The 13,334-nt window shown below is 40.0% G+C and overlaps 1 protein-coding gene across 1 annotated transcript in view; it reads left to right on the top strand.

Annotated features, from left to right (window-relative positions):
* MUC19 (mucin 19, oligomeric) overlaps positions 1-13,334 on the top strand; it is a 763,086-nt gene that overhangs the window by 175,528 nt on the left and 574,224 nt on the right. Inside the window, exons 11-12 of the mRNA XM_077264813.1 lie at positions 3,731-3,851; positions 9,721-9,781. Coding sequence (XP_077120928.1) covers positions 3,731-3,851; positions 9,721-9,781 — 182 coding nt within the window. The remainder of the gene's footprint in view (positions 1-3,730; positions 3,852-9,720; positions 9,782-13,334) is intronic.

Here is a 13,334-nt window from a genome sequence, read left to right as displayed (position 1 = left end):
TACCGAGATCCGATATTTTTGTGGTATCGGGTATCGGTATCGAAACAACATTAATGTGTAAAATAAAGAATTAAAATAAAAAATATTGCTATACTCACCTCTCCGACGCAGCCTGCACCTTACCGAGGGAACCGGCAGCGTTGTTTGCTTAAAATTCGCGCGTTTCCTTCCTTACGTGAAGTCCCGGCTTGTGATTGGTCGCGTGCCGCCCATGTGGCCGCGACGCGACCAATCACAGCAAGCCGTGACGTAATTTCAGGTCCTTCAGGATTTTAAAATTACGTTCCGGCGTTGTGATTGGTCGCGTCGCGGTCACATGGGCGACGCGACCAATCACAAGCCGTGACGTCACGGGAGGCAGGACAAGCGCGCATTTTAAAATTATTATGCAATCGGGGGTTAAATAAAAATACCCTAGAACGATAAAAGACAAGCACACATACGTTACGTAGACAAACATATATAAATTACACCTGTGTAGAAAAAGTCAGTGTTAATCTAACAAATAACATACTATCAGTATTTAAGGTATATGCCGGTTTGTCAAATCTGGTCTGACAACACCATTGGTGACCTAAAGACCAAATGGAGGAAAAGTTTGGTTTCTTTTCTCAAGCTATATTAGTGGAACATACGTCCTATACATATATTCAGAGCTATTATTAGTCTTTTTTAAAGGGAAAATATTAGTTATGATTCAAAGTGGTGAATGAACAACATCAGTAGTCCATGATTTTCAAGTGGGATGAAGATCCTTTGTAGACGGGGGTATACCCCCGGGAGGAAACGTTGAGGAGATAATTCCAGCATTTTTAAGAAAGTTAATACCCTCTTCTGGAGATTGAATAGTAATAAACTTGGAGGCAAATGTCACATGTAGAGTGGACATTTGGGACCAATTATAGTATATACCTGCACACTGAAGTTCTCTTGTAGTTTGATAAAATGACCTGCATTTTTGTATACTGTTTCTGGATAAATCCTTGAAGAAAGTTAAATTATTATAGGGCGATGAAAGGAAGATTAACTCTTTAGAAATGCCTAGGAGCGTATTTCTCACCCAATTAGGGTAGAACGAAACAATGACATCTCTGGCTAAGTCAGATGACAGAGAGGGTGGTCTTCGAATCCTGAATGCTCTCTCAATCAGATTTTTCCCCTTGATATCTGGTATCAAATGGCATTCCATTGAAGAGATGTAGTCCTTCAGTCGAGATGAATTAATTGATTCCGAGATTCCTCTGATCTTCAGATAATTTTTCCTTTTTAAATGTTCGTAGTTGGACAGACAACATCTGAAAATAATGATATTATTCTGAATATTTCTCAGAGATTTCAAGAGTCCATAGATACGATGCTTGGAACGTTATTAGAATACGAGATTTCTTGATTATTATTTGAAGAATCAAGTATTTTTGAGTCTTGGGAAGTGTTGAATACAGTATTAGGCTTTACATCGATATCTCCAGCTATTGATAATAATGTGTCTTTAAATAGTTTCTTGATAAAACTCTCTGATGCCATGACTATGTCTGTGTGCTGAGGGTATATTTCTTTATGTATAATTTCAGACGGTAGTCCTGAATTACCCTCACTGTTAGTAAGTTTCCCCAGAGTATCCAATGATATTAAAAATTAAAATTGCATAAATTAACTAAAAAAACCTTCAGTGGGGTCTTTGTCGGAAGCTGGGATAGTATCTAATAATAAAGTGTTAATCATAGATTCTCCAAGACCCGCACCAGGTTCCTTTTGAACCATATTAAGTTTATCAGTTTGTAATAAAGATCTCTGTTCATATTCAATGCTCTCATAGTAAAAAGAATTCTCTGAAGAAGGGTAAAATGAAGAAACTTCATCAGAATCTGCCTCTTTAGAAGGGTCATTTCCCATATCCTCAGAAGAAACCATCTCATCAGTAAGCTTTTCCAAATGTGTACTTTCTGGCTTTTCCCCGGATTCAGAAGACATATCTGATTCAGAATATAAAATATGGTTTGAGTCTGACTGTTCTTTTTGTTCTTTTATATCTTTATTGAAACTACGAAAGCTGACAATCAAGTGCCTATTATCTTCAAACATAGAGTTTAAACAGGATTTATAATTAGCTATTGATTGTTCAAAGGAAACATTTGATTGATTATTAAGAGACAGGTTTTTGTCTGGTGGACTGCTTTGAGCTGTGTTATTATTCTTTATAGACCGTGTCTCAGAATGTTTACAGATAGATGGAGTGGACTCATGACAGACGGTTGTAAATTCAGAGGAGTTGTCACTTTTAACACCAAAAGCTTCCCCTTTCTTTGATGGTGCTAAGAATGGTCCCTCCAGAGTCACAATAGATATAAATATGGTCCCATTTCCCTGCAACCCCCCACTGGAGGAGGTAGTAACACTTACAGGTAATATACCTTCCATATTATATTGATAATTAATAGGATTCTTTAATCCAGAAGAAGGCTGCCCTTCATTATATTCTGGTAGCGACTTTTCACTTACCGCTCCAGATAGTAGCTGAATTGAAGCATCTTTAATGAGATTGGCAGTTTTCGGGGAGGATTTCTCCCCTGTCTCAGATTGTCCCAACCGATCACCAAGGTGTACATCCTCTCTGCTATCAGGAGGAAATCCTTCTGGCAAGCGATGCTGTTGTTGGGAGTTCCCCACCACCACCGTCTCCGTCCCAAACACCCGGCTTTTACTGATACCTGCAGCAGCATGTACGAACTCCTTTGCGTTGTGCCGAAGGCCGGGTTATGGAGGGTGATCTGACAGCTCTGTGCAGCGACGGAGCAGGAAGCTCTGATCCAGCTCTCCCCATCAGCGGCTCAGCCGCGGCGTTTACCTTGATCTCCCGGAGCTTCTTTAAAGCTTCAGCGTCTGGAGCAGGAGCCGTGCAGAGCACAAGAAACTTCACCACTGATGTCCCTGGGGTTGTCTGGACTCCACTGGATCTCGAGTTCACCAGCTTGTAGCTTAGATCAGCTGCTTGATGTGCTGACTTAGTTTGCTTACCTCCAGGCCAGAATAGTCCTAAACTTGCACACCTCACTTCTCCAAAACAGGTGTAGGTAAAACAGCAGCTTTACTACATAAAGGAAATGTGCTTATATTAGAAAGGTTAGTAAGACCCAATAACTGCAGCGAGTGTGATGTCTATTAGAATACAAGGAAGACAAAGATTAAATCCAAGTAGATGGAAGTACTTACAAAAGTGCCCAGTGCTTTATGAGGTAGATTGCAGCTTGTCACCACCCCTGGGTGAAGAGTGCGAGTTTAGGACTGTTCTGGACAGTATATTTGACAATATTCAATGCCCATTATGATAATTTCGACTGTAATCATGATCGCATAAGTCTGCACGTGTCACTTTTATACAACTTGCTTGAATTTTTATTACCTTATACTGTTTTAAACAATTTGAATTAAAATTCTGTGATTTTTAATTTATTTTTGTGCAATAGATACTCCTTTTCCCTAAACTATGCTATATTTAGGCTTGTGTTGACACCTGAGCACAATGTAAGCCTAGTAATTTTTTCAATAGCCCAATATTGGTATAAATACCAAACCTGGTCTATTATATGCAAGATTTCTTTAAATTAACAATTTTGTTCTAAAACTATTTGCAGTACTATAATTTTCTAATTATAATTGTCAGATTTATAAAGAGCTAGTTTTATTTTTATTTTCTTTGTATTACATTGTTTTATTTTTAATTTTAATGCAGTGTTACAGTACCTTATATGAACAAGAAGTTCCACATCCACAAAAGTGGCATTTATACTAAGATCACCAGCCATCGGAATATTTTATCTTTAACATTCAGTTTAAGACTAAGTCATTTAGATGTAAGTATTTCCATATTCAATTTAAATTAAATTTGCAACATAAAACAACCAGGATTTATTATTATTATTGTTATTATTATTATTATTATTATACAGGGTGGTCTGTTTATATGGATACACCTAAATAAAATGGGAATGGTTTGTGATATCAACTTCCTGTTTGTGGGACATTAGTATAGGGGAGTGGGAAAACTTTTCAAGATGTGTGGTGACCATGGCGGCCATTTTGAAGTTGGCCATTTTGGATCCAACATTATTTTTTCCAATGGGAAGAGGGTCATGTGACACATCAAACTTTTTGAGAATTTCACAAGAAAAACAATGGCTTGCTTGGTTTCAACGTAACTTTATTCTTTCATGAGTTATTTACAAGTTTATGACCACTTATAAAATGTGTTCAAAGTGCTACTCATTGTGTTGGATTGTCAATGCAACCCTCTTCTCCCACTCTTGACACACTGATAGCAACACAGCAGAAGAAATGCTAGCACAGGCTTCCAGTATCCATTGTTTCAGATGCTGCACATTTCGTATCTTCACAGCATAGACAATTGCCTTCAGATGACCCCAGCTTCTGAAACAACATATACTGGAACCCTGTGCCGGCATTTCTTCTGCGGTGTTGCTGTCAGTGTGTCAAGAGTGGTAGAAGAGGGTTGCATTGAAAAGTCTCTGCTTCATTCTCTACTAATATCCTTTTTATTAAACTCTAAGACATCTGTATTGGACTCTCAAAAAATTCACCTTTGGAGATAATATATATGATAACTAACCAAATATCCTTTTATCCTGGAAAGATCTTGGATTAAAATTCATTAAAAATGTACTTGGTGGGAATAATTTTCTTCCTTTTATTCAACTTAAACTAAAATATAAAGTTCCTGATTTGATATCGCTGCGGATATGTTGGCGCTATATAAATAAAAATTATTATTATTATTATTATTATATTACTGAGGAAAACTATTAGGGGACTTTTCGATTCTAAATACCCTTTTCTCAAGTATGGGAATTTAATTTGCAATCACAACAACGAAACTTTGTGGAAAACCAAAAAGATCTAGACTATTCAACCAAGATTATGATCTCCAAAAATGTTCACAGATAAGCAATTGGGAAAGAGATCTAAAGAAATAATTTCCTATTGAAAGCTCGAAAAAAAAGCTATTTCCTTGTCATACACATCTAATCTCTGTGTCTCTCTTCACAAGGCATTTTTTAAGATGTTATCAAGGTGGTATTTAAACCCTGATAGATTGGCTGAAGCCATTAAGAATCTTACACCTCTTTGCTGGAGAGAATGCGGAAATAAAGGAGACTTGATCAATATTTTCTAGTATTTCTCTAAAATCCAGAGTTTTTGGAGTGACATTTCCACTTTAATAAAAAATTTTTTTACTTGTAGCGACATTATTATCACCCCACAATTAGCTCTTCTTTCTCTAGAAATAGAGCATATCAACTCACAACATAGATTTATTCTAATACACATTTTCTCAGTGGCTAAAAATGCTGTAACGTTAAATTGGAAAAGAGCTACTATTCCTACACTTCAAAATATAATAGAGAAAACATCATTACATAATTCTTACAAATATAGACTAGCAATTGTTAATAACACTTGGGAAAAATACTTATTTAAATGGAAACCATGGCTTACCTTTTTGGAAAAAATCTCAGGCTGGCAACCTACTAGTCTAGATTTTTCTGTGTTCTTTAATTTTCGCAGTGCTGATGTTGCTGTAAGTTATTTCATAACAACTGTATCTCCCTTTTTTTCTCTAAGATTTGGTTTACCTTTTTCCTTTGTCCATCCTTTTCTCCCTTCCTCTCTCCTTTCTTTACTTAAGGGTATCAAGATCTGTATAATACTAATCCCTGACTTACCCTAATGTCTCCCTTTTCTAAATAGTTAAAATTTGTTAATAAAAATGTATTTAAACAAAAACATTACAAAACAAATGCAATCAATTGTCTTTAGAAAAAAACGCTGCTGTAATTTTTCTGGAGTGTCTGTGTTTGTAAAAATCGATCAATATATCGTCTTCTAAAAGACACCATATACAGTGCCTTGCAAAAGTATTCGGCCAACTGGAAATTTTCAACCTTTTCCCACATATCATGCTTCAAACATAAAGATACCAAATGTAAATTTTTGGTGAAGAATCAACAACAAGTGGAACACAATTGTGAAGTTGAATGAAATTTATTGGTTATTTAAAATTTTTGTGGAAATTCAAAAACTGAAAATTGGGGCTTGCAATATTATTCGGCCCCTTTACTTTCAGTGCAGCAAACTCACTCCAGAAGTACATTGTGGATCTCTAAATGATCCAGTGTTGTCCTAAATGCCTAATGATGATAAATATAATCCACCTGTGTGTAATCAAGTCTCCGTTTAAATGCACCTGCTCTGTGATAGTCTCAGGGTTCTGTTTGAAGCACAGAGAGCATCATGAAGACCAAGGAACACAACAGGCAGGTCCGTGATACTGTTGTGGAGAAGTTTAAAGCCGGATTTGGATACAAAATGGTTTCCAAAACTTTAAACATCCCAAGGAGCACTGTGCAAGCGATCATATTGAAATGGAAGGAGTATCATACCACTGCAAATCTACCAAGACCCGGCTGTCCCTCTAAACTTTTATCTCAAACAAGGAGAAGACTGATCAGAGATGCAGCCGAGAGGCCCATGATCACTCTGGATGAACTGCAGAGATCTACAGCTGAGGTGCGACAGTCTGTCTATAGGACAACAATCAGTCGTACACTGCACAAATCTGGCCTTTATGGAAGAGTGGCAAGAAGAAAGCCATTTCTCAAAGATATCCATAAAAAGTGTTGTTTAAAGTTTGCAACAAGCCACCTGGGAGACACACCAAACATGTGGAAGAAGGTGCTCTGGTCAGATGAAACCAAAATCGAACTTTTTGGCAACAATGCCAAACGTTATGTTTGACATAAAGGCAACACAGCTCATCACCCTGAACACACCATCCCCACTGTCAAACATGGTGGTGGCAGCATCATCGTTTGGGCCTGATTTTCTTCAGCAGGGACAGGGAAGATGGTTAAAATTGATGGGAAGATGGATAGAGCCAAATACAGGACCATTCTTGAAGAAAACCTGTTGGAATCTGCAAAAGACCTTAGACTGGGACGGAGATTTGTCTTCCAACAAGACAATAATTCCAAACATAATGAAAATCTACAATGGAATGGTTCACAAATAAATGTATCCAGGTGTTAGAGTGGCCAATCAAAGTCCAGACCTCAATCCAATCAAGAATCTGTGGAAAGAGCTGAAAACTGCTGTTCACAGACTATCTCCATCAAACCTCTCTGAGCTCGAGCTGTTTGCCAAGGAAAAATGGGCAAGAATTTCAGTCTCTCGATGTATAAAACTGATAAAGACATACCCCAAGCGACTTGCAGCTGTAATCGCAGCAAAAGGTGGTGCAATAAAGTATTACGTGAAAGGGGCCAAATAATATTGCATGCCCCACTTTTCAGTTTTTGAATTTCCACAAAAATGTAAAATAAGCAATACATTTCATTCAACTTCACAATTGTGTTCCACTTGTTGTTGATTCTTCACCAAAAATGTAAATTTGGTATCTTTATGTTTGAAGCATGATTTGTGGGAAAAGGTTGAAAAGTTTCAGGGGCCGAATATTTTCGCAAGGCACTGTACATACACCCAAAGCCTAAGGCATCAATATCGAAGCCCTGCAAAACCTTGTTCTGCTCTAAATCATTCCTCCTCTTAGAGGAATATTCCTACCTTGGCTCCGACTGTCTGGAAAGAGCAAGATGGGACTACATTCTGAAAATAAATGAGGGTCCCCAAAGTGTGACCTGCACTTTTCAGATATTTATTCTGGGAATATATCATAAATGTCTGTGGTAGGAATATCAATGTAAGTGGACAAATGTTACCTTATTTTTCAGACTATAAGACGCACCAGACCATATGATGCACCTAGGTTTTAGAGGAGGAAATTAGGAAAAAAAAATAAAGTAAAAAATGTGGTCAATTCTGTACTTAATATCCCCTATCCTGGTATATATGGTCCCCTCATCCCAATCCTGATACACATAGCTCCCTCATCCCCATCCTGGTATGCATGGTCCTCTTCATCCATACCCTGGTATGCATGGCTCCCTTATCCCTACCCTGGTATGCATGGTCCACCTAATCCCCATCCTGGTATGTATGGTCCCCATCATCCATACCCTGGTATGTATGGCTTCCTTATCCCTACCCTGGTATACATGGTCTCCCTCATCCATCACCATCCTAGTATGCATGGCTCCCTTATCCCTATCCTGGTATGCATGGTCCCCCTCATCCATACTCTGGAATGCATGGCTCCCTCATCCCTATCCTGGTATGCATGGCTCCCTCATCCCCATCCTGCTATGCATGCCCCCTTATCCCTATCCTGGTAGGAATGGTCCCCCTCATCCCTATCCTGGTATGCAGGGTCCCCCCATCTTGTCCTAGTATGCATGGCTCCATCCCTATACTGGTATGCAGGACCCCATCCTGATACTGGTATCATTGGCCCCCATCCCAGTCCTTGGTATGCATGGTCCCATCCTTACCCTGGTATGATTGGCCCCATCTTTATTCTGGTATGATTGGCCCCAAACTCCACTCCTGGTATACATGGCCCCATCCTTATGATTAGCCCCCACCCACACACCCCCATCCTGGTATGCATAGCCCCATCCTTATGATTAGCCCCCACCCACCCACATTCTGGTATGCACTGTCTGATCTTTATGATTGGCCCCCACCCCATCCTGGTATGCATGGCCCAATCAGAAAACATTAAAAAATGAACCATTATACTTACCTTCCCGGCGCCCCCTGGCAGCATCCTGTTCCGATGCTTTATCTTTGTAAGCAGCGCATGGCAGGGACAAGCAGAGCATAGCTGCCGGAATACTCAATGCTTTGCATGCCGGGACTGTGTGTGCGCAAAGCAGTTAGTATTCATTGCTCTCTAGCGAGCACAGTGTCAGATGGAGACTTCCTGCTGCTGCCGGCGGTCATGTGTGTCGATACTTAAGAGAAATCAATGTTCATGGAATCAGGTGAATATTCAATTCTCTTAAGTAGCTGCACACATGACCGCTGGCAGCAACAGCAGGAAATCTCTGGCTGACACTGTGCTCGCTAGAGAGCAATGAGAACTCACTGCTTTGCACGCACACAGTCCTGGCGTGCAGACCATTGAGTATTCCGGCAGCTGCCCTTTGGCTTGCGAGCAGCGTATGACTTCCCTGCCATGCGCAGCTTACAAGCATAAAGCAGTTGCTGGCATTGGAACAGGACACTGCGGGGGAGCACCAGGACGATAAGTATAATGGTTTGTTTTTTTAATATTTTCTGTTGGGGCCATGCATACCAGGATGGGGCCAATCATACCAGGATAAGGAAAGGATGGGACCAATCATGCCAGGACCTGGATGGCGGCCAATCATACCAGGATGCCATTAAGAGAAATGAATATTCATTGCCCTCCACTCCCATGGGCTTGGAATGCAGTGAATATTAATTTCTCTTTAGCAGCAGGAACAGGAGTTAGCAGCAGCAACCGACTCCTGCCTCTGTGACCCCCTGCTCCGCCAAAACCGCTCCCCCACCTCCCCACCATAGCCAGAATTGGTACATCCGGACTATAAGATGCACCCCCCATTTTCCTCCACCTTTTTAGAGGGAAAAAGTGCTTCTTATAGTCCGAAAAATATACGGTATCTGGAGAATACGTTATAAAAAAATCTTTATTGATTTCTTGTCTTTCTGTAGTATATAAAAATAAAGAGTTGTAGTAACAAAAATTTTGTTATTAATTTTCAGATACACCTTGAGAAGAGTTTTAAAACCGGTGGACTTTTGGGAGAGTCTAAACTTATTTTAGGTAAATCTATTTATCTATCTATATAAAGATGCATAATCTGGAAAGTTTAAAATTAGATGTGAAATGCTATTTTTTTCTTAGATTAATACCAGTATATAGAAAACATAAGGAATTTGTTTAGTCATGGCTGCAGCCATGCACTGGTGTAGAATCGGGTCTTTTTCACTTATACAGAAAAACTTTTACATAGAGGGTGAAATAAGTATTGAACATGTCACCAATTTTCTAAGTAAATATATTGCTAATGGTGCAATTGACATGATATTCTCACCAGATGTCAATAACAAGCCATCCAATCCACACAGGCATGAAATCAAACCATAAATTTTGTATAAGAATGAAAAAAGACAAAGGGAAAAATTGAGCACATGAAGAGAGGTGCAAAAAGCCATGTAAAGTTTTGACACCAGCTGAAATCTATCAGTAATTAGAAAGCAATGTTGCCATTTAGTGAAAAATAATATCAGCTAGTTCAACTGATGGCCTATAAAAAGATGTCGCATTGCCAAGTTGCCTCAAAAGAATCATCTTATGATGGGGAAAACTGGTGAGACCTTTGCACCCTTGTTGTTGCAAAACATACTGATGGCATTGGTTACAGAAGAATTTCTAAGCTACTGAAAGGTCCAGTGAGCACCGCTGAGATCATAATACGGAAGAGGAAATAATATAATTTCTTCATAAATCATCCACGACAAGGTGCTTCCCACAAGATTTTAGACAGAGTAGTGAAAAAATGATCAGAAGAGTTGTCCAAGAGCCAAGGATCACCTGTAGAGAGCTAAAGAAAGACCTGAAATCAGCAGGTACAATAGTTTCAAAGAAAACTATAAGTAATGCCCACTCATCATAATGACTGCATTGCTGAACAAAAAAGCATGTTCAATCACTTTTAAAGTTTGCTCAACAACATTTAGACAAGCCTGTGAATTACTGGGAGAATATAGTTAGGTCAGATGAAACAAAAATTGAACTCTTTGGATGCTCTTATGTAACCACTGTATGTTTTATTGCAATGAATATTGCAACTAATGAATCCTAATGGGTAGCGTTGAAAAACTTGTGTTTGGAAGTAACATTGTCAAAAGTTGTTTTCTGCTGCAATCACTGTAAATCATATATAAAAGCATTTTTTTTACTTAACTACTTAAATAAGTACATTTGTATGAATCCTTCACATAACTTAAGTCTTTCCCTCATCACTCTGCTCTTCTAACTGCAAGACTTTATCCTGATAACTATGTCAAGTATAAAGTGAAGCGGGGCGGTAGCTGTGGGCGAGACACTAATCTCTTATGCCATAGCATGTTACCTGAAAGTGGAGGTCCCGGCTGGGTGTGGACTTGTGCTGTGAGAGCGCTACACCCATACAGTCCGCATGTAACCGATGTTGCTGGTTTGCCAGGACCAGATGTGTTACAGTTCAATGAGGGATACCACCATTTAAAAATAAACTTTCTTTTATTTAAGAATAACTTGGTAAGAACAATATACAGTAGATAGTAGGCATTTATCTTCAAGGATGTTTCTTTAACAACAAGCAACATCACACTCTATATCCCATGGGCACTTCCACTTTTGCACAGCCCAGCACACTATCATGGGAGATTCTGCTTTACTCTATGGGGACTGAACGGGTCGAAGTGTAATGCTATGGGCCCTCACAGCTATCTTGGGAGCTTCCATTTTCGCATGCTGGCATAGAGTCCCAGTATGGACGGGCTTTTCAGGACATAAGCAAGCAAATAGCTGCACAAGTGACTTTACCCTCTGGGCAACCGCCACCAGCTAGCCCACCTAAGTTGCCCCCATTCAGATTTAATGGTGATCGCGACAAATTTCGTGGCTTTGTGAATCAATGTATGCTATATTTTGATGTGCATGCTGACCGTTTTTCTACTGATAGATCCAAAGTATTGTGTGTAATAATGCTACTGACCTCACGAGCGCTCGCCTGGGCGAATCCGATGATTGAGTCTCGTGACCCACGGTTAAATAAAATGGATGATTTCTTGGCCGCTATGGCATTAATGCTTGATGACCCTAATCGCCGTGCAACCACTGAATCTGCTTTGTTGTCTTTACGCCAGGCTAAACGTTCTGTTATTGAGTATGCCACTGAATTCAGGAGATTAGCAGTAGATACCAATTGGGACAGTTATGTACAATTGCCTATTTTTAAAAGGGGTCTGTCTAGTATTATAAAAGATGAACTAGCTCGCTCTGAGTCACCACAAGAGCTAGAGACATTTATACAGCATTGTGTGCGCATAGACATTCGCCTTACTGTGTGTAGGCAGGAGAAATTTGCTGCATATAACCGTATTTCTAACTTTTCCCTTCCTCCCAAAGAGCCTGCAGGTAAAACCTCTCGGGAGGTGGAGGAGGTGCCCATGCAAATTGATTCCGTTCAGAGGCGCGAGATCAATGAGCGCCGGGAGCATCGCCTTCGTGAAAGTCTATGTTTCTACTGCGGCCAGTCTGACCACTTCTTGATCAATTGTCCTAAGTGTCCTACACGGCCTAACAAGGTGCTAGCAGCAGAAGGGGAGTATGACAACTGTGATGATGAATCTGACATCTCTGAATGTAGCCTGCCTTTAAACGCTGTATTCCATTCACTTTCTATGACTTCACCCCCCAAGGAGCTGAAAGAGAAGAACTCTCACTGTTCTCTCCCTATTAAGATCCTGTGTTCAGGACAGTGGATTACCAGTGCAGCTATGATTGACTCTGGTGCAGGTGGCAATTTCATGGATATCGCATTTGCCAAGGAACATGGTATTGAAATTCAGTAAAGAGCCTCTCCAATTACCATGGAAACAGTGGATGGGTCACCTTAAATCCCTGGGCATGTGGATCAGGAGACCGTACCCCTTGAAATTTTGTTGGAGCCTAATCATCAGGAGCAACTTTCTTTCTTGCTAATTTCTTCTCCTCATTTTCCTGTGATTTTAGGCATTCCTTGGTTGCGTTCTCAGAACCCAATTATCAACTGAGAGACCAAGGAGATTATCTTTCCAACAAGGAGCAACTCAGGGTTAACAGAAGCTGTCCCTGAGTCCACAGCTACGGAACCACATGTACAGGCATTTTCTTTACATCCAGCATATAAAGAGTTCTCTGACATCTGTGACAAGAAGAATGCAGATCAGCTTCCTCCACACAGGCATTATGACTGTCCCATTGAGCTGCTTCCTGGGGCATCTATTCCTTTTGGTAACATATACCCTTTGGCGGCACCTGAGCTTCAAGCCTTAAAGGAGTATATTGATGAAAATCTGGCCAAAGGCTTCATACGTCCTTCTTCCTCACCAGCAGGGGCACCTATATTTTTTGTAAAAAAGAAGGATGGGACCCTGAGACCCTGTGTTGAGTATCGGGAACTCAATAAGGTAACCGTACGAAACCGTTACCCTTTGCCTCTGATTCCCAAATTACTGGAAAGAGTCCGCCATGCTAAGGTGTTCTCTAAACTGGATCTTCGTGGGGCTTATAATTTGTTGCATATTCATCCAGGGGATGAGTGGAAGACAGCATTCCGATGCCGGTA

The sequence above is a fragment of the Ranitomeya variabilis genome, chromosome 5 (genome assembly GCF_051348905.1).
Source record: "Ranitomeya variabilis isolate aRanVar5 chromosome 5, aRanVar5.hap1, whole genome shotgun sequence".
NCBI classification, from domain to species: Eukaryota; Metazoa; Chordata; class Amphibia; order Anura; family Dendrobatidae; genus Ranitomeya; species Ranitomeya variabilis.
Note: the sequence above shows the minus strand (reverse complement) of the source record. Positions and strands in the feature narration are given on the sequence as shown.